Raw genomic sequence first — 21,928 nt, forward strand, 5'->3', positions numbered from 1 at the left:
TGAATAACCTGCAACCTTCTCATTTGTCAGCAGGGACAGGCGCCAGCTGCATCTCTGCCAATCAGCAACTCCATGAACCTGTTGGGTCCCCAAACCAGTCAGCTGCCACGCCCAGCTCTCTCCCAGTCTCCCCTCCATCAGACTCCTCCTTCGGTCACCGCTTCAGCTGCTGGGATGCCTCCTGTCCAGCACCCAACGCCCGCTGGCATGACGCCACCTCAGCCTGCAGCTCCCGCCCAGCCTTCCACTCCGCTGCCCCCGGTTGGACAGACGCCAGCTCCCACACCCGGCTCTGTCCCGAACTCTATGCAGACGCAGAGCACCCCGACGGTACAAGCTGCTGCCCCTGCTCAGCTCACGCCGCCGCAGCCACCTACCCCTGTGCCCATTCAGTCTGTGCCTACCCCACAGCCAACTCAACTACAACCCGCATCTGTGCATGCAGCCGCCCCTGGCACTCCAGTAAGTATATGATGCTCGTAACAATTACTGAGTCCTTGCCCCATTCAGTCCATTCGCCTACTATCCGAACATGGGAGGAGGGGTAGGGGAGGGAGGGTTTAGCTTACTGTAGGAGGTTAATTAACAATAGTATAGTAATATATTTAAGGTGGGTAGTATGGGAGGGGTAGGTTAGATTTCTGGCACAATAAGCTAACACAGAAGCTAGAGGCCACTAATCTATTCTCTTATAGGTTTGGGGTAGGTTTCTTTAAGGCAGGGGTGGCCAAAACGTTGATCGCAATCTACCGGTAGCTCGCGGCGCTCTCGCCGGTAGATCGCGATCAACATATCCGGTTGCAGCCAGTAAACTTGCCTCTGAAGCAAGCAGGAGAGGCGATCCCAGTGGTGCAGTGCGCGGCTGACGTCATGACGCCGGCTGCGCACCGCATGTGAAGTGCCGTATGGACTCAGCTTGGTGATGATCCTCCAGGTCTCTGCACTGCACTGGCAGGGACTAACAGCGGCAGTGGTGGGTCCTGTCAGCAACAGCAGGAACTGTCAGCAGTCACCTGCAGTGAAAAGCAGCTACCGGCCAGGACGGCTCACACACCGTGTACGTTTTTGTTTATATCTGAAAATGACTTTTATGCACTGGGAGGGGGAGGGGTTTTTTTTGTATAAGAGGGGTGGGATCTGCACAAATTGGGGTGATTCATTTGATGGGCTATTATGCACTGGGAGGGGGAAAGGGAGTTTCAGTAAAGGGGTGCGGAATCTGCACAAAGGTGGGTATTTAACATGGGGGATGTTATGCACTGGGAGGGTACTCTGAACATGGTGGAATCTGCACAGGAGGTGGATATTCTGCACATGGGGATAATCTGCAAGGTGACAAGTATTTCAGGGACTACATTAAAAGTTATAACTGGCCCAGGACAAGACCATGGAACAGCTGGGGGTGTCTTGTCGGGGGGGGGGGGGGGGGCACTGTGATAGCCTTCACCAGGGACATGGGGGAGGGGAGTTTACAGCCTCTCCGTGTGGTCCAGACCGTTACGGTTTTTGCTACATGCCCGGACCATACAGGGAGGCTTTATTCTCTCCCTGATGACATATGTCACAGGCCCTGATCGTCACAGAGAGGGCACTGTACTGGGACGGTGTATTCTTAACACAGTGAAATCTGTATGGGGGGGGGGGGCGCTATTGCACAGCGAGGCGTTATTTATGCACTCGTTGGGTACATTCTGCACAGGATTATTATTGCATGGGGGGGGGGGGGGTGGTGTGTTAACCAGGGCTGTTATGCACACTGGTAGATCTCCGGTAACCAAGGCTACAAAAAGTAGATCCCCAGCCACAAAAGTCCGGCCACCCCTGCTTTAAGGGATCCAGGTACACCTGAGTTGGGGGTGGGTTGTACAGGGTGGAGGGTTATATGGTAGGTTTGTTTTGAGGGGTTTTAGGGAGGTTGTTTTGGGCAGATTTAGAGGGGGATTGGGTTCAGTGGGGAGGGTGATAATGGGATGGGATATTTAGTTAAATATAGAATCCTGATGGATGACAATTTGCTGTTCACTTCTCCTTGAAGGGTTGTAATATACTTCTGTGTGTCAATACCCTGAGGATGTTCTCCTTTCTCTCCTGTTGCTTTCAGTGCCTGGATGGCGCCTTCGGGCAATAATGTTTAATATATATTGATGATAGGAGTCTATATTCTCTCACCCTAAATATGCTCATTACCGCATGGCCAATCCAATTGGTGCTTGGTTATACATGTTAAATGTACATAATGTCTGTTGGGAATTTATCACTTGTTGCGAATTCTTATTTTCTTATACAGAAATTTCAATAAAAATTACTAAATTTAAAAAAAAAAAAAGTATATGATGCTCGTAGTTAGTACAGTCTTTGTGATCCATCCCTGCATCTTGCCCATTGGGATGAGGTTTTTTTTGCAAAATGTCAGTTTTAGGCCATGCCACTGGCTTCACCTATCTGTATCTTTTAGTTATCCCAGGCAGCTGCAAGTGTTGACAACCGCGTGCCCACACCTGCCTCCGTGGCCAGTATGGAGAACCAATCTGCCCCCGATCACCCAATGACAGAGGTCAAGCAGGAGGTCAAAACTGAGGAGCAGGAGCCTTGTGAGAACCAAGTGGAGCCCAAAGCCGAGGTAAAGACTGATCTGCACATAAACGTCCTTCAGGACCTTTGTACGTACCTGCTAAATCAGCATGGCTTAAAGAATATGCTACCGTGTTAATGGTGTGGATTACTTGTGGGCACCACCCCTGCCGCCACCTCCTCATTGTCCGCTAAAATAACGCATCGGTGCAGGATTGCTCCGTTGGCACTGGTCTGGCCTGGGTAAGAGGTTGCGACTGCTGGGGCGATTATTGCTTGTAAACCGCACCCATCCAGTTAGGTTGCAATGTTTGATCCACACCACCCACCCTAGCTATCTGACTCTCTAGGACAAGTTTTGGTCCTCCACCCGCATTCTCCCCTGCCTGCCCAGCATAGTGGACTGGCAGCAACAATCAGGTAACGGTGGGGGAGTCGTACCTGGGGTGGAGGGGGATTCCTAACAAAAGACGATATTTATTTGAGACTGGACAGTTTCTTTTGGGAGGAGAGAGGGGGGGGGGGTGTTGTGGTTTCTGGGTGGAAAGGGGGGGGATAACCATGATGAAATGTATGTATCACTTATGCCACGTCCTGGTTGTTTGGCTTCCTGTTTAGGTGGAAGAGGAGTTACCGACACAAGTAAAGGAAGCCCCATGTGAGGGCCCAGAGCCAAAACCAGAGCCGATGGAGGTTGAGGAAAAGAAACCAGAGGTTAAAACAGAGCCCAAGGAAGAGGAGGAGAATGCGGGCAATACTAGCACCCCTCCATCCACGTCGCCCTCCCAGCCTCGGAAGAAGAGTAAGTCATTCAATTTTAGGCACCGTAGGTCGTTCCGACATCTTGGTGGTAAACCTGAGATGAGCTGGTCCATTTTTCTTTACAGTTTTTAAGCCGGAGGAGCTACGCCAGGCCTTGATGCCCACTCTTGAAGCGCTATACCGGCAGGATCCGGAGTCTCTGCCTTTCCGGCAGCCGGTTGATCCGCAGTTGCTAGGAATCCCTGTGAGTTGATAACGTCTTTGTGTCTTTAACTACTGTTTTGGAGTTAAACTTGCACCAACCTAAGACTTTTTGATCTTGCGAAGTTTGTTTTAAGGGAGAGCGCCCCCCCCTGCTTTGCCCATAAAGCTGTAATCGGTATGCAAATACTATAAATCACTGATGCTAGCCCTTCTCTTCTAGGATTACTTTGATATTGTGAAGAACCCCATGGACTTGTCCACCATCAAGCGGAAACTCGATACAGGGCAGTACCAAGAACCGTGGCAGTATGTGGATGATGTCTGGCTCATGTTTAATAATGCCTGGCTGTACAACCGCAAGACTTCCCGCGTTTACAAGTACTGCACCAAGCTAGCAGAGGTGTTCGAGCAGGAGATCGATCCAGTCATGCAGTCTCTGGGCTACTGCTGTGGACGGAAGGTGAGACTTTTTATTATTGGCATCCTGTAGACTGGACTTGGGGGCGGATTTATTAAGCTCGGTGAAGTGATAGTGTCTGGCTTTTATCACCGGCCAATCAGCTCTTACCAGTCAGGTACTTGTTTCCTATCTGGGCGCCCAGGTTTTCTACGTACGGCACCGTACTGAAATCGGATCGCATCGCATCGTACACATACACGATATTGAACGATGCGATGCGATGCGATCCGATTTCCCATAGGAAACAATGTTAAATGGCTCAATTTAGCCAAATTATCATAGGAACAATAGTAAATGGGCCAAAAACACCCCTGAACATTGAAATGTCCCCCCAAAAGTAGTTGACGCCACCCCGCCATCAACGTGAACCCGAAGCGTGGCGAGCGCAGCGAGCCCGCGAGGGGCGGCGGTACGCGTCCTCCGACCTTTTCATGCCCTACTATCCACTAGGGCGTGGAGTGAGAATAGAATAGTGTGGCGAGCGCAGCGAGCCCCGCGAGGGGACGCGGATACCTTCACAGTTATACGCGTCCCCTCGCGGGCTTCCCAGGTGTCCATGGCGACGCGGACACCTGGGAAGCCCGCAAAGGGACGCGTTTACCTGTGAAGGTATCCGCGTCCCCTCGCGGGGCTCGCTGCGCTCGCCACGCTTCGGGCTCGGTGGCTCGCTGCGCTCGCCACACTATTCTATTCTCACTCCACGCCCTAGTGGATAGTAGGGCATGAAAAGGTCGGAGGACGCGTACCGCCGCCCCTCGCGGGCTCGCTGCGCTCGCCACGCTTCGGGTTCACGTTGATGGCGGGGTGGCGTCAACTACTTTTGGGGGGACATTTCAATGTTCAGGGGTGTTTTTGGCCCATTTACTATTGTTCCTATGATAATTTGGCTAAATTGAGCCATTTAACATTGTTTCCTATGGGAAATCGAATCGGATCGCATCGCATCGCATCGTTCAATATCGTGTATGTGTACGATGCGATGCGATCAGATTTCACTACGGAGAATAGCATGGTGCTCAATTTACTTAGTGGGCGCCCAGATAGGAAACAAGTACCACCAGTCATTTTTCAAACCAAGCCTGTAACTTCACAGTTAGGAGCTGATTGGCTGGTGATAAAGTACCAGCCGCATTATCACTTCACCGATCTTAATAAATCTGCCCCTCAGTTCGTAGTGAGGGAAGGTGAAGGGGACTTGTCCTATAAATCCTCCTCTTCTATCCTGCAGTTCGAGTTCTCGCCACAGACGTTATGCTGCTACGGGAAGCAGCTGTGTACAATCCCTCGTGACGTTGCCTACTACAGCTATCAGAACAGGTGATCCCCAGTCCTGCCTCCTTCCGTTCTGGTGCCTGCAAAGGTGCTGGGTTGCAAAACTCTACTCTATAGATTGTACAGGCAGGATGGATGGTTATCGGTCATGGTCTGCATGAACAATAGTGTAGTATGACCGTATTTTGATGAGTTTTATTCAACTATAGCGTTGAAGGGAATTAGACTCTAGGTCAGGGGCTTATTATAGCCAGTTAGTGATGTCATGTGTCCAGAGACCATATGTCACTGATTCAGTGCTGCTACAGTAAGAGCGAAACGCGTCGGTCTGCCTTTGCCATATGTAAACCTGGCAGTTTGTTTTTATCAAAGACACATTGGGGGGTACAAACATGTTGTGAGAACAGGTACAACACAGTCACATCCTAAAACAAAAAGTATTGTAAGGGAATCCCTGGTGTTGTTCCACATTCTTGTTGCTTGTGGTCTTTATCTAAGTAAACTGAACCAATGCAGTAAATCACACACAACAGAGATATAGAAGGGTGATTCTGATATAAGAGGTGCTAAGTCTGCCTGGCATCAAGCTTCTCCCCCAGCATTTGTTAATCCTAATGTATTTCCCATTATTGAACAACTGCTGACTGCTGAATCATCTTTAGCTAGTGTAGAAATAGTTTTTCTTTTGGTTTAGTTCTTTCAAAACTGAAAAGGCATCTAATAAACTAGGTGTTTTTATTCCAAATGTTTAATGCCAGTGACCTATCCAGCGCTAATGTTACCTTCATTTTATTTAAACCGGTTTTGTTTTGTTTTTCCCAACCCTGGTCTTGATCTAATGTCTCTTAATCTGCTGTTTTCTTTAGGTATCACTTCTGTGAAAAGTGCTTCACAGAGATTCAGGGGGACAACGTTACTTTGGGCGAAGATCCTTCACAGCCGCAAACGTAAGTGCCTCAACCTCCCGCCTCACTGTGCAAGTGGCCGCCACGTCTGGAAATCAAGTAAATGATAATAGTGGATAAATCGAGGTTGAGTTATCCTGTAATAGATTAGTGGTAGAAGCTGGGTAGTTACAGGAGGAGAGATGGGGCAGCCAGTGATGGAATCTGTACCCGCTAGAAGATATCGGTGGTGACTGTTAGAGGTCAGCAGCGATGGGCAGATCTCCGAGTAGTACAGCTCCCTGCTGGTTGTCGCTGTACCTGCTCAGTACCATAAGGCAAGAATACAGCGTTCTACAGCCAGAGTCCACCGGGCCATTCACATCCCATGTGGGCAGTGCTGACATTGTGCTTTAAAGCGACCTTTCGAGTACTGTGGCGTAATGTCGGGAACACTGTGGGTTGGATTATACTGTGTAAGCTTTGTCCCATACTCTGATATAGTAACCACATTTACACACAATGTTCCATTCAGAATCTGTGACCAACAGTAGCTTTGTGTTTTATTTCAACCGATATAAAAATGTGGCGATCGCATAGTATACTAAACATATACCGGTTGAGTATCCCTTATCCAAAATGCTCGGGACCACAAGTATTTCGGATAAGGTACTTTTACGTTTTTTTTTTATTTTAACATACTTACCTGGTGTCCCCCTGATTGTTCCACGGCGGCCTTGAGGGCTTCTTCAGCGGTCCCAGGGGTGCATTGCGTGAGCTGGTCACCGGCGCACACGCGCAGTGCACTCCTGGGACTGCTGAAGACGATCCTGAAGGCTGCCGTGCACATCGGGGGACTTGTTAAGTATGAAAAGGGGGGCAGGGCCCCAAAATTATCCGAAATATTCTAAAAAGCCACGTTTTTTGGAATATTTCGGTTAAGAGATCTCTGGATACGGGAGACTCAACCTGTATATGTTAATTGAGGATATTCTCACAAATGGCGTCACACATTCACTCACAACATATATACATACACGATTCACAATGGCTACCCGCGCACTGTGCTTGGATTGTTCGGTGCTAGCTGCTGCACTTGCCATGAAACAAACGCAGCCGAATTAGAACGGTACTTGTGGATTATCACGGCTCCCATCGCATGCCATATATAATGGCATGCGATGCGATTTTTACCGATTTTTGACGTTTTTTGACAAAATCGTATGCAATCGCATCGCATGCGAATTGATCACATGCGATCGCATACGATTTTGCACTGAAAAGCATCCAAATGCATTGGAATTAGTATTAAACGTGTTCAATGGCCCCCAAATGGCATTTTTGAGGCTGTACCACCCCCACTATCAACGCGAACCCGAAGAGTGGCGAGCGGCGGCGGTACGCGTCCTACGACCTTTTCATACCCCCACTATCCACGTCGGCGTGGAGTTGAGAATAGAAAGTGTGGCGAGCGCAGCGAGGGGACGCGGACACCTGTGAAGCCCGTGAGGGGACGCGGATACCTGTGAAGGTATCCGCGTCCCCTCGCTGCGCTCGCCACACTTCGGGCTCGGTGGCTCGCTGCACTCGCCACACTTTCTATTCTCAACTCCACGCCGACGTGGATAGTGGGGGTATGAAAAGGTCGTAGGACGCGGGCTCGCCGCGCTTCGGGTTCGCGTTGATAGTGGGGGTGGTACAGCCTCAAAAATGCCATTTGGGGGCCATTGAACATGTTTAATACTAATTCCAATGCATTTGGATGCTTTTCAGTGCAAAATCGTATGTGATCGCATGCGATGCGATTTTTTTAGCATACGATGGCCATCGTGGGAGCCTTGATAATCCACAAGTACCATTAGAACATGCAATTTCTGAGTGATGACTGACAAATGTGTTTATTTTTACTTTTACGCACTGAGGGGAGAAGAGGAGCTCAGAGGTGGAGGCTGCACTCACGCAGCTGCCACCTCTTCTCCCCTCTTCTCCCCTCAGTGCGTAAAATACACAGACATACACACACACACCACCTTCCGATTCCTTTCATTTTTCTTGCCTGGTGCGATGCCATAGACATTTGCTTTTTTTTATTTCTCAGTGCCTCCTCTTTCGATTGGTTTAGCCAGAGAGGTTCTGTTGCCTAGAGACCTAATTCACTGCTGGTCCTTTGATATATTTTGTGCAAAATGCAGACTGAAGAACGGAGGTAGTTATGGAATAGCTGAAATAAACCACCGCTCCTGATAGGCATTAAAAGTAGTATATTTAGAGGAGGGTAAGATAGTTCATTAAGTTAATTTTGTCATATGTTTCTTTCCTTAATGACCTTTTTTTTTTTTTTTTTTTTTAACTCCTATGCTTTATGAGGTGTTAAAAGGACAAGGACATGTGCGGCCCTCTCCTATGGGGTCATTGTCATATAGCCACTTTTGTATAATTTACCTTCAAAAAGTTAAACGTACGTGTGTGTGTGTGTGTAAATGAAACGGAAATGTTACTTTTAAGGGTGAATTTTCACCCCCCTGCAGTTCCAATCCCAGTGATGTGAGCGTAACCCTATTATATTTGTGTGTGGTCTTTACCCACTTGTTCTGTGACTCCTCATGGGGGGGGTGGGACCCTTACAAGTTTGGATGCGGTTTTGTTTTGTGAACTCACTAATCCTCCAACTTACTGGGAGAGGGCTTTAACCTTGGCATGACGGTGTATTTCAGACTGGTGGACGAGAAAAATGGAAGGAGATGCTTTCAGCTGAACAAAATGTAAATATATGCTTCTTCTTTACATGGGAATTCGTGATGTGTCTTCGGTGTGCCCCAGCATGCAGCGAACACGGCCCTCTCCTTCATCCCAGCCAAGGGATGCCTTGTCATTAATACCATTCTTCTCTTTCCTTAGGACAATCTCCAAAGAGCAGTTTGAGAAAAAGAAGAACGACATGCTGGACCCTGAGCCGTAAGTTGCTGGACCTTCTCTTTCCTCCATTCTCCTTTATCTCGTTCTCCTTACCAGTTCTGTGATGTCAGCTTTGTCATTATGCACAGTCCGTAATGTACTAGGTTGTCCTCTGACTTACGTGCTACGGTTACATCCTGCATCCTCTTTGTCCACCAGGTTTGTGGATTGTAAGGAGTGCGGGAGGAAAATGCATCAGATCTGCGTGCTGCACTTTGACATCATTTGGCCGTCGGGGTAAGTGCTGACGTTACACTCGGGAGAGTAAATCGTTTACTTGTGTTCTCGTTCTAATCTGTTTTCGCCCACATTTGGTAGCGGAGTTACAAACTAATAATTTGTGGACTTTTTATTACAATTTTAAAAAAAGAAGTGTTTAGTGATTTAATACAGATTACACACCCAAATATATTAGGAGACCTGAGAACGTGCATGTAGAAGTGAATTTGGATGGGAGAGACTTTGTGACTTTGCCTTTTTATAACATCACTTTTACCTCCTTACAGATTCGTCTGTGACAATTGCTTAAAGAAAACCGGACGGACGCGTAAAGAAAATAAATTCTGTGCAAAACGTGAGTAGCTCTAGTTGGGTTTTTATCCAAGTGGGTTTTTTTGTACACGTTTTCATTTCTTGGAGTCCGTCTGGGGCATGATGCGGATATGGGTTGCGCAGGGGGGCACAGGAGCTGGGATCTGGTAAGTAACTTTTTAAGGGGGATATTCAATCTCTGACTATTTCCAACAGTGAAAATATCGGCAGTTCAATATTCAATCCCTGCCGGCACTTGCTTGCTTACAGGATTCACCTCCTTACGTAGGTGAGTCTGTATTGTCGGAAACGTTAATGGATTGTTGAATTTACACCGTTTTTCAACAATACGCCCCGCATATTTGCCGATCCACAGACAGATTCAGTCCGGGATTTCATCAGTGTTGGAAAAACACTTGACAGCCGGAACATTAAATTATGGATGTCAAGTTATTGTCGGACTGAACAAAAATAGCCGGGATTCCCACATATGGAATCCTGGACTGAATACCCCCCCAAAAGTGCGGATGCTCATCCTGTATCCTCTTCCAGCTTACTCCATTCAAAGCCCCAAACAACAAGTAAAATAGACCCAAAACCACAACATTGTAAACCGCACTCGGCACTAGGTGGAGGCAGTGTCTCCCAGATGAAGGCTTAGCAACGGATGTAACAGTGAGTACCAAGACTCTTACTTTGACCTTCGTCCAAACTTGGAGACCGTGCAATCCGGCGGACTTTCCAAAACTGGCCCTAGGGGAAGATACCCAGATCTAGTTGAACGCAAAGTTTACATCCAACGAGCAAACACCTTGGTGTAATAAACAGTAGTGATACTGTTGGTAACTGTCAGCAATCAGAAGAATGAGCAGAAGAACATTACAGTTTCCAGATACTGTTTATGGAACAATTAAAGGATATGCTGATGGGAAGATCCCAGAAGCATAGAAATTGTAAAATTAAACACTTATTTGAATTTAAATACAAACAATTCACATGACAATGATAGCGTTACAATATTAAAATGGGGGCTCTGAGAAGGAATATCTGCATATATGCGATGGGCCTGGGGACAATATTAGCCATTTTTTCCAGTTAATGTGGAGGGATAAGTGGTATCTCCAGAGGATTCAAAGATATTTATCAGGCTGGTCGCCACAAGTTGAATGTCCTTAGATGATAACAATCCAGGTGCAATTCTTGTATGGGATGTTTTATCTCTGTTAGAGGAACTGCAAATAAACCAGTAAAGCTGCTTGCTCATTATTCACAAGAATTGCACCTGGATTGTTATCATTTAAGGACATCCATTCAACTTGTGGCAACCAGCCTGGTAAATATCTTTAAAACCTCTGGAGATACCCCTTATCCCTCCACATTAACTGGAAAAATTGGCTTATATTGTCCCCAAATCCCTCGCATATTGGTGCGGATATTCCTTCTCAGAACCCCCCCTTTTTAATATTGTAACGCTATCATTGTCACGTGAATTGTTTGTATTTTAATTAAAATAATTGTCGGTACTTGTTTCCTAGAACCGTGCCCATCGCGGGCATCGCATGTACATCGCATGCCATTATAATGGCATGCGATGCGACCGATGCGATGGCCGCGATTTTACATAGAAATGCATGGTAAAATGTAAATCGCGTCGGTCGCATCGCATGCGGCCAAAAAAATCGCATGCGATGCGACTGACGCGATTACCGATTTTACATAGGGAACAATGTTAAATGGCCCAATTGACCTGATTTTACATAGAGAACAATGTTAAATGGCCCACAGACCCCAAATAGCCCGAAGCGTGGCGAGCGGACGCGGAATACATGTTTAGTAATCCGTGTCCCCTCGTGGGGCTTGCTGCACTCGCCACGCTTCGGGAGCGTGTTCCGCGTCCCCTCGCGGGGCTCGCTACGCTCGCCACGCTTCGGGCTCGCTGCGCTCGCCACACTTTCTATTCTCAACTCCACGCCGACGTGTATAGTGGGGGTATGAAAAGGTCGGAGGACACGTACCGTCGCCCCTCGCTGCGCTCGCCACGCTTCGGGTTGACGTTTATCATGGGGGGGCCATTTCACACTTCAGGGTGGGTATTTGGGGTCTGTGGGCCATTTAACATTGTTCCCTATGTGAAATCGGGTCAATTGGGCCATTTAACATTGTTCCCTATGTAAAATCGCTGTAATTGCGTTGGTCGCATCACATGCGATTTTTTTGGCCGCATGCGATGCGACCGACGCGATTTTTTTCCTTGCGATGCCTAAGATCAAAATCGTGGGCGCCGTTCTAGGAAACAAGTACCTAATTGTTTAATTTTACAATTGTGCAGCGCTGCTTTCTATGCTTCTGGAATCTTCCCATCAGCATATCCTTTATGTTTTTTTACCTGGTAAGGACGGACTATCCTCAAATGAAAGCCGCTGCTCTTTAGTGAAAACACACATTATCAAGCGCTCAGAAACATAACCCTGGTTATTTCTTCTGTTTATGGAACAAGCCTGCTGGACAGCGGACCCAGGTGATGTCCTGGTAGTCACACTTTATAGTGCAGCTGCAGAGCCCTCCGAAGACATGAAACCTAAACCAGATCACGACCGCACCCTGGCCATGTACAGTAGAAGCAGCTGCCCCGGTGCACCTAGTCCTTACTATGGCAAGAATGATGGACATATTATGTACACCATCTTCTTACCTACAGGAAAGGCACCTAATGCGGAAAGCCATGTTGTAAGGAGGACATTGTCCAGGTCACGTCCACAGCTCAATAAATCAATTAAGCATTCCTAGTACCTTAGGCATACAAGAAACCAAATCAATTTATTCAAAGGCCGTCTTCCAAGACATTCCGAACCGAGAAACATAGATGAGCGTAATAGAAGTTCCCAGAGAACCAAACCCCATAAGTTGTCCACCTTCCATCAGAGCTTTGTGCAGAAACAGACTGAAGCCATTGCCTTATATTTACTAATGGCTTCAGCAGAATTCTAGAGTCTCAGGCGTGTGTATATATATATCGCATGTGCCGCTGTTCGCCACCGCCGGGAGGGGGCCGAATCGGAGGTCGCACAGGCAGCAGGTCCAACCTCCGACTCAGATCCTGTGCGCATCGGAATAGAGGGTGATGTCAAACGCATCCGGTTTGGGACGATTTTCTTGGCCCGATCCTTCGGGATCGGCCCAAATTGGACTAGTGTATGTGCACCTTATCTCTGTCCTTGATCTTAGTACCTAGGTGTAGGTTGTAGTTATAACTTCATCTGTCTACAAGGACCTGCAGGTAGTAGTAGTAGTAGTAGTAGTACGTTTATTTATAAGGCGCCACAAAGTGTCTGCAGCGCCGTACATAGCAAACAAAAAACAAATTACAAGGTAACGTACAGGGTGTGTTGATAAAGTACAGCATAAGAGTTAACAGACTAAAAGGAGGTGGGTGGACGAACGAAAAACAACAGGATAAGTAGCAATGGATGGAGAGGTAGGGTGGGCAGGATAGGAGGAGCAAAAGCGGTTAGGAGGAGGAGGGATAGGCTAGTCTGGTTTTGAGGGAGCGCTCGAAGGAGGTAAGGGAATCAGAAAGCCTAATGGGTGGCAGGAGGTTTTTCCAGTGCAGGGGGGCAGCGCGAGAGAAGTCTTGGACACGGTAGTGGGAGGAGGTGATGATGTGAGAGGTCAGGCGGCGGAGAGTGAATGAGAATTTTGGTTGCGTCAGTGGAGAGGAATGGTCTGATGCGCGAGATGTTGCGGAGGTGAAAGCGGCAAGACTGTGATAAAGCACGAATGTGGGGGGTCAAAGAGAGGGAGTAGTCAATGATGACACAGAGGCAGCGCGTTTGGAGGTGATCTCGGTTTCTCCAGGTACTAGCACGGAGGTGTTTTATTCTCCGGGTCTTTCTTCGTATTGTTTTGTTGGTGCTGAACTTCTTTGGTGTAATCCAGGGCTGGGCAATTGCGGCCCTCCAGATATTGATGAACTACACATCCCAGGATGCTTTGCATTAGTTTTGCTATGTGGCCATGTTGAAACTGATGCAAGGCATGCTGGGATGTGTAGTTCACTAACATCTGGAGGGCCGGTGTTGCCCAGCCCTGGTGTAATCCATTTTCTGGAGTCTTACACATCATTCTCATTTCCTCATTCCCAGGGCTTCAAACAACTAGACTAGGAAATCACCTGGAGGATCGCGTTAACAAATTCCTCAGGCGGCAGAACCATCCTGAAGCAGGCGAGGTCTCAGTCAGGGTGGTTGCCAGTTCGGATAAGATGGTGGAAGTCAAGCCTGGCATGAAATCCAGGTATGATTCCAAACTGTATGAAAAAATGACCAGTGAAGTACCCTTAAAATTGTTCCAAATTTTAAGTTTTTGGTGTATTTTGGCTCTAAGCCATGGACGTATTTCCTGTTAAGAAACTGTAATGTCCAGATTGGTGGTTGCTTGTTAGTAGCGCTCAAGCCTTATTATCTGCTCATCAGGTCACCGTTGTCTTGACCTGTCGCTTTCTCTTCAGGTTTGTAGACACGGGCGAAATGTGCGATTCCTTCCCGTACCGGACCAAGGCTCTGTTCGCCTTTGAGGAGATCGATGGGGTGGATGTGTGCTTCTTTGGCATGCACGTGCAGGAATATGGCTCCGACTGCCCGCTTCCCAACACCAGGTGACCTGTCGGCCATAGTCCAAACTTGTTTCTTCTTTATATAATGTGTGGTCATTGGGCAAATTGTAGTTGATGCTCATAGGCATGTTGCAGTCTCCAATGTTATTTTTACTGACCCAAGAGTACCGTGAGTTGATCCGTGTGCTTAACCACTGTTCATCCTAATCACTCCTCGTGGCGCAATTATACTGCGTGCTGGTGCATAAATAGGACTCAATGCTGTTTTTGTTAGTTTTTCTATTCCCGTTTGTTTATACTGTTTACGTTAAAATAGTTTTTCTTGTTCTTTAGACGTGTATACATCTCTTACTTGGACAGTATCCACTTCTTCCGGCCTCGTAGCCTCCGAACAGCCGTTTACCATGAAATACTCATTGGGTACTTGGAATACGTGAAGAAACTTGGGTAAATCCTCTGCTGTATTTGTACAAGTCTCCTTGTGTAGAGGTTTAATGGCTGTTGGTAATTCCATGACCTAATTTGTAATGGAGGCATCAAATTTAAGTTTAAGGTTGAGAACCGGCTTTAATTCTGTAATTTTAGTATTGTCTTGGAAGTAAATCATCCAGCTGAAACCTCAGATTAAATTGAGGAGTTTTTATTTATTGTCCGGCATTTTTTATTTACCATCAGCTACGTCACAGGACACATTTGGGCCTGTCCGCCAAGTGAGGGAGATGATTATATCTTCCACTGTCATCCAGCCGACCAGAAGATCCCCAAACCAAAGCGTTTACAGGAGTGGTACAAGAAGATGCTGGATAAAGCCTTGGCGGAGCGTATTATACATGACTATAAAGTACGTTGCGGTGGTGGGGGTGGTTGAAAATGAGAACTTACTGGTTTTAGATCTTCTAACATCTCCTTGCATTTGGTTGTGCAGGACATATTTAAGCAGGCCACAGAGGATCGGCTTACCAGCGCCAATGAGCTTCCATATTTTGAAGGGGACTTTTGGCCCAATGTGTTGGAAGAGAGCATAAAGGAATTAGAGCAGGAGGAAGAGGAGCGGAAAAAGGAGGAGAGCACGGCAGCCTGTGAGATCCCAGAGGTGAGGATAGATGTAAGGGACGCCTTAAATGTGAAAAGAAAATGCCCGTCGTGTGATTGGACAGGCGGTAACTCGCGAGCATGCGGAAGGACACTTCGAGTTTGACCTTGGTCTTCTTGCAGGGCTGCCCGGGAGACAGCAAAAATGCCAAGAAGAAGAACAACAAAAAGACCAACAAGAATAAGAGCAGCATGAGCCGGGCCAACAAGAAGAAAACTAGCATGCCGAATGTGTGCAATGATCTGAGCCAGAAACTCTATGCCACCATGGAGAAGCATAAAGAGGTATTGTGCTTTTTGTCCACGTAAGCAAGTGCCACGTTCTTTCTTAGGGTCTTATCGTTGCTCTAAAGCAGTTGCTAGTCTAACTAGTCCATTTACTTGTCTCATCTGGTTGTACGGAAAAGTTTATCTGCTTATTGTCATTTTTTTGACCGATTTTGTTCTGTTTTTTTTTTTTTTTTACAGATTTATTTCCTCTTCCTCCAAACGTTGTTTTACTTAACGTTTATACTTTATTCTTCACAGGTTTTTTTTGTTATACACTTCTATACGGTGCCAGTGATCAACTCCCTCCCACCTATCGTGGACCCAGATCCCATGCTGAGCTGTGACTTGATGGATGGGCGAGATGCCTTCCTTACACTGGCCCGAGATAAGCACTGGGAGTTCTCCTCGTTGCGCCGTTCCAAGTGGTCTACATTGTGCATGCTGGTGGAACTGCACACTCAGGGTCAGGACAGATTCGTCTACACCTGCAATGAATGCAAGCACCACGTGGAGACGCGCTGGCACTGTACTGTATGCGAGGTGAGAGGGGAAGAAGACTATGATGTTCCACCTGCAATACTATGGATTCTGGCGCTCCATTGTCTAAAATGTTTTTGATTTTTCTTTTTTTTTCTTTCCAGGATTATGATCTGTGTGTGAACTGCTACAACACAAAGAGCCATGAGCACAAGATGGTGAAGTGGGGCTTGGGACTGGACGACGAAAACAACAGCCAGGGAGACGCGCAGTCAAAAAGTCCACAGGAGTCGCGGCGGCTGAGCATACAGCGCTGTATCCAATCTCTGGTGCACGCCTGCCAGTGTCGCAATGCCAACTGCTCGCTGCCCTCGTGCCAGAAAATGAAGCGGGTCGTGCAGCACACAAAGGGATGCAAGCGCAAGACCAACGGAGGATGCCCAGTGTGCAAGCAGCTCATCGCCCTGTGCTGCTACCACGCGAAGCACTGCCAGGAGAACAAATGCCCGGTCCCTTTCTGTCTGAACATCAAGCAGAAGCTACGGCAGCAGCAGATTCAGCACAGACTGCAGCAAGCGCAGCTCATGAGGCGGCGTATTGCCACCATGAACACACGTACAGTTCCTCAACAGCCGCTGCCCTCCCCGACGCCGGTCACTCCGGGAACGCCTACCCAACAACCCAGTACCCCGCAGACTCCACAGCCTGCTCCTCAGCCTTCCCCAGGAAGCATGGCCTCTCCAGGCTTCCCCAGTGTGGCTAGGACTCAGCCCCCAAACGTGGCCTCACAGGGAAAGCCCACCAGTACGCTGCCAGTTGTTTCCCCCACTCAGCCCACTGTACAGCCACCTCCAGCTGCTGTTGCAGCCGCCCGCCAGATAGAACTGGAGGCTCAGCAACAGCAGCAGCTGTATCGGGTCACAAATATAGAGAGTATGACCAGCGTGCGACCGGGGATGGTAAATCCAGCAGTGGGACCCGTTAATGCTTTGCCACAAATGAATATGAATGTGCCACGCCCAGGGCCGATGGCCGCCCCTCCTATCATGGCCGGTATACAGCCAGGGCAGTGGTCTACAGCTCCAATGCCTCAGCAGACTCCGATGCAGCAGAGCATCCAGCGTCCGGTCATGCAGATGACTGCGGCCCAGCAAGCGGTGGCAGGGCCTCGACTGCAAGGAGTTCCGCAGCAGGCCCGAACCATATCACCGAATGCTTTGCAAGACCTCCTACGTACCCTAAAATCCCCCAGCTCTCCTCAGCAGCAGCAACAGGTGCTCAATATCCTGAAGTCTAACCCTCAGTTGATGGCTGCTTTTATCAAGCAAAGGACTGCCAAATATGTGGCCAACCAGCCAGGCATGCAGCCGCAACAGGCACCTCCGCAGCCACCACAACAACCAGGCATGCACCCACAGCCTGGCCTGCAGACCATGAGCCCCATGCAGGTCAGCGTGCAACGGCCCACTGTTCCTCAGCAACAGCCGGGGATGAATCCGCAGAGTCAGGGCATCAGCCTCATGAATCCGGCTCACAATCCCAGCTTAGCGAATATGAACCCAAAATATCGAGAGATGCTGCGGCGGCAGATCATGCAACAACAGCAGCAGCAGCAACAGCAAAGTGGAGCGGGCATGGCCGGTGGGATGCCAGCCCATGGGCAGTTCCAGCAGCCGCAAGGTGGATATACGCAGTCGCAGGCTTTGCAGCAGCAGCGCATGCAGCAGCATCTCTCCATACCGAGTGGAGCCATGGGGCAGATCTCGCAGATGGCGCAGCAGGGACTGGGCACAGATGGGGCACCACCCACCATCCAGCAAGCATTACAGCAGCGACTTCAGCAGCAGCTCAAGCAGCAGATTGCTTCCCCCGGGCAGCCCAACCCCATGAGTCCGCAGCAGCATCTCCTGACAGGCCAGCCCCCTTCCACTCATCTTACCCCGGGACAACAAATCGCCACCTCCCTCAGCAATCAGGTGCGCTCACCTGCCCCCGTCCAGTCGCCTCGCCCTCAGTCGCAACCTCCACATTCCAGCCCTTCCCCGCGTGTACAGCCGCAGCCCTCTCCTCACCACGTGTCTCCACAGACAGGCTCGCCTCACCCAGGCCTGGCAGCCTCTATGGGCACCTCCTTAGACCAGGGCCACCTGGGAAACCCAGAACAGAGCGCTATGCTTCCACAGCTGAATCCTCCCAACCGTGGCGCCCTGACGAATGACTTGTCTCTTGTTGGAGATACTTCAGGGGATACCTTGGAAAAGTTTGTTGAGGGATTGTAGCATCCACAGAATACCAGTGAACTGGAGGACTGCAGTGGTGGACGGGAAAGGGGGGGAGGGGGGGTCACCCTCCAATCGCCTCCAATTTTCTCCCCACTTTGTTATATATAAATATAAATATATAAATATCTATCCCTCCCATTCCTTCCACCCTCGAACGCTGTTTTATTTCTCTTGTTTGCCTACTCATTGCTGGTCTGCACATCAGGGACATAGGGCCTCAGTCTGGACTGAGGCCGCCGCCCATTCGCCAGATCTCACACCCTGTGCTGTCGGAGGGGGGATGGTTGAGCGTTGCTGAGCACCGCCGTCACCCCCACTCTAGCACTGTCAGTGGCTGCTCGGACTTTCAACACAACTGAACATTTTGTGTTTTGGGGATTTTCTTTTCTCCTTTTTTAAGCTATCCGGATGGCCAAAATCCATACCTCCCTCCCCTTTTGTTGGGTCGCTATGAAAATCCACCCTCGGTCTGCAATGCAATAGGCCAGGCAGCGATAGAGGAACTTACCCCTCTTCCATCCTCACTTTGTGGGGCGAACGCCTCCTTCTCTGCCAGGCGGGTGCAGTATTGCCGCCGGCAGTGAAGGGGTGAACTGTTAATTACGCTAATACGTGTGTAATTATTCTCATTTTCTTCATTTTTGAGGACTTGTCTTACTGGGTATTTTTCTCCTGCGGATACAGAGCCTAAAACAAAAGAAGGGTAAGGGGGTGACTTTTTTTTTTTTTGCCACTTGTAATTACATCTGTCCCTTCCAAACTAGGAAAAGGTTTTTTTTCTTTTTCCATAATGGAGTTAGGGGATGGAGTTTCGTGAATCACCTCATTTCTGCCTTTCTACAATTCCCAGACTACCGAAAGCTCTTCCACCAAAATCTTCCCAGCATAAGCCGTGGTGTGCAATCCGAATTAGTTTTTTTCATACCCCCCCTTCCCCCAACGGAGTACCCCTCTTAATTTTATTTCTATTTTATTTTTTTGTATCGGCTGGGGCGTGAAATGGAAAAAGGCTCCCATGAACTGTGGAACTATGGAGAAATTGAGGGAGGGGGGGTAAAAAAGCAAACATGGAAAAAAAACAAAAACATACCACAAGCAATCAAAATGTAAATCATGCCCGTTCTACCAGTTATAAGGAGAGGGGGTGGGGAAACGCTAAAAAAAAAAAAAAAACAGACTGAATCATTGTACAGAACGGTAGAACGGTTGGCGAAACCCGGGAGCATTTCTTAACCTATATAACATATGACTCTGTTGTCGGAAGGGGGTCGGCAATCATTCTATGACCCCCCCCACCCCGGCAGGAAAGTGGTGGGAATTCTGTCTTGACAGCAGCTATTTTCATGCTGAGTAAAAGTGTATATGGTATTAAAACTTCAGTGTTCTGGGTTTTTTTCATTTTTGTTTGTTTTTGTTTATGAAAAATGCTGTTTTTACCATTGTACGCTGGACTATGCATGTATTTTTTTTAACTGTATATAAAGTATTGCTTAAAATTGATATAAATTACTGACCTTTTTACCATGTAGTTCATTCCTTACAGCCCCTAGACTACTTTGCCGCTTTTACTGGTCTATATTCCCTTACGTTAGATCACCCATGAAATGCAGCTTTACGGGAGGTAGAGATTTGATCTACAAGCGGTTTCTCTCTAGCGTATGGCGGCACAGGTGACATGCACGCTGCCATGTATGAAGCCACACAGGTGGGACACGTGCGCAGTCAGCTTCAGCAGGTCATGGTTAGGGTACAATACACCCGTCATCAGCATTACAAACCTCCATGGTGATGTTTCTGAGAACCTATTAATACACAGTGCAGACGGTCACTCAGCGACTGATACGGGAATGCAGGAGAAGCAATCCTAACGACCCATTAGGAGGTAGAAGAACCTGTTGACACCTGTTCGTGTTAGAATGTCATGAACAAATGAGTGGTTCCGCCTGCAGAAACTGCTTCCTGCACCACGTGTACACAGCCGCTTGTAGACGGGGATAGCTGCGTACACACTGGGAGAAAACGGATAACTTTAGGAACTGAAGTGTGCTAGATCCATTCCCTATTTCTTGCTATTGCATTCATTAGAAATCTTCATCATGTGCAACTTGTGTCTTGCAACACTCCATGGCATCCGCTATAAGGTGGTGTAGCGGCCTTGTAAGATAAAACCGCTTTGTGATGGTATATAAGGCAGAGCCGCTGTTTAGTCCGGTCTCTGAGCATAGGCAGGGCAAGCGGTGTTATTAATAACGGTGTTCTCATTGATCCTGGGAAAGCACCGTTCTTAAGGATGCAAGCTGGGAAGTGGCTGAATAGCTCCAGGAGTGGGGGGGGGGGGGAGATTTTCATTCAGTTGAACTTTATTGTTCAGAAACAAAATGTGCATTGGCAAATAAACTTGCACAGTAACCTCTAGATTCTGAGTTAAGTGCTGGAATCTCAGGGTTTCTGAAGAGAATGTATTTACTGAAGAACTCTTTCAAAAGCTTAAGACTTCAAGAAGAACACTGATAGCTGCAGTCACCATGGGCTCTGGCTATACTGCTCCAGATACCCCCAAGAAGGGGAACATGCAGTGCCCGCTAAGAGTTATGGGTGTTACATAAAGAAGAAATAGAATCCCCATGTGATAACTGTGTAGGGTCTATTGGTTCTGCAAGATCTATTAAGTAAACTGTGCAGAAGAGCTCCTGGTTACGTCCCTGGGAAGATGGTTAACCTGTTAATGTTAATCTGTGTTAACCTTCTATTTGCAGGAGCTCTCTTCTATGTGCAGAAAAAGGGGTACGATACGATGATTCATGATACAAAAGGGGGAGACCAAACCATTCGCTACAAGAGCAAAGATCTTTTACTTTCTCCCATTATTTCACAATGATGCCTGAAGCGGTCACCCAGGTGGAGGATCTAACAGGGAGCATATTCCTTCTACCGATAGACAGTCCTCTTGTTCATCTTAACCCTTTCAGGTCCAACGTCTAGTCAGGCTCAACAGCCCTAGCGCTAGTAGCAGATCCAATGGTGAAGCCTCTTTAAAATAAGAACATTAACATCGTTCAACATTCAATGTAGACCATTTTATTTTAATTTAAAAAACAAAAGACCTAATTTAAACCAGACTCTTTCAATTGCAAAAAAAAAAAAAATTTTGACTGCAAAGGGTTAATATTAACGATCAAATCAGGGAACCTTACAATGGTTAATAATGTTTCCCCTCTAACATCACTAAGGTGGTCCCATTCCTCCCATGGGGTTTAGATCTTGGTAGAAACAGATACAAGATAGTTTCATAATTAACCAACTCAAAGGGCGGCATTTCAATGTCACATTATGGGAACAGAATACCCCTTATATTACCTACAAGGGTCTGGGTGCCGGGTACCTTACGGTTTCCTCACTATTAGAGAAAGGGCAGCAACGAGCATTCGTCACTTGGAGTGCTGAACGAATAACACTTTATATGTATTGTATGTATGTGTATAAATATATATTGTTTTTTATGTATTTGAATGAACCTTCAGCCCATTTTGAATAAGTCAACTTGTCATTCCAAATT

The 21,928-nt window shown here is 47.7% G+C and overlaps 1 protein-coding gene across 6 annotated transcripts in view; it reads left to right on the forward strand.

The window, feature by feature from the left end:
• CREBBP (CREB binding lysine acetyltransferase) overlaps nt 1-19,770 on the forward strand; it is a 63,580-nt gene extending 43,810 nt beyond the window's left edge. The window contains exons 14-32 of one of the 6 annotated variants that reach the window (XM_083152698.1): nt 31-462; nt 2,456-2,620; nt 3,190-3,373; nt 3,459-3,577; nt 3,758-3,997; nt 5,226-5,314; nt 6,136-6,216; nt 8,868-8,915; nt 9,052-9,108; nt 9,268-9,345; nt 9,615-9,682; nt 13,782-13,932; nt 14,147-14,293; nt 14,585-14,698; nt 14,927-15,092; nt 15,177-15,356; nt 15,467-15,628; nt 15,872-16,153; nt 16,255-19,770. In XM_083152698.1, the coding sequence (XP_083008824.1) occupies nt 31-462; nt 2,456-2,620; nt 3,190-3,373; nt 3,459-3,577; nt 3,758-3,997; nt 5,226-5,314; nt 6,136-6,216; nt 8,868-8,915; nt 9,052-9,108; nt 9,268-9,345; nt 9,615-9,682; nt 13,782-13,932; nt 14,147-14,293; nt 14,585-14,698; nt 14,927-15,092; nt 15,177-15,356; nt 15,467-15,628; nt 15,872-16,153; nt 16,255-18,369 (4,878 nt within the window). In that variant the 3' untranslated portion in view covers nt 18,370-19,770. The remainder of the gene's footprint in view (nt 1-30; nt 463-2,455; nt 2,621-3,189; nt 3,374-3,458; nt 3,578-3,757; nt 3,998-5,225; nt 5,315-6,135; nt 6,217-8,867; nt 8,916-9,051; nt 9,109-9,267; nt 9,346-9,614; nt 9,683-13,781; nt 13,933-14,146; nt 14,294-14,584; nt 14,699-14,926; nt 15,093-15,176; nt 15,357-15,466; nt 15,629-15,871; nt 16,154-16,254) is intronic. The other 5 variants (XM_083152699.1, XM_083152700.1, XM_083152701.1 and 2 more) reach the window with 5 other exon arrangements.
• Nucleotides 19,771-21,928: the final 2,158 nt, after the last annotated feature.

This window comes from Crinia signifera, chromosome 7 (genome assembly GCF_055691185.1).
Source record: "Crinia signifera chromosome 7, ASM5569118v1, whole genome shotgun sequence".
NCBI classification, from domain to species: Eukaryota; Metazoa; Chordata; class Amphibia; order Anura; family Myobatrachidae; genus Crinia; species Crinia signifera.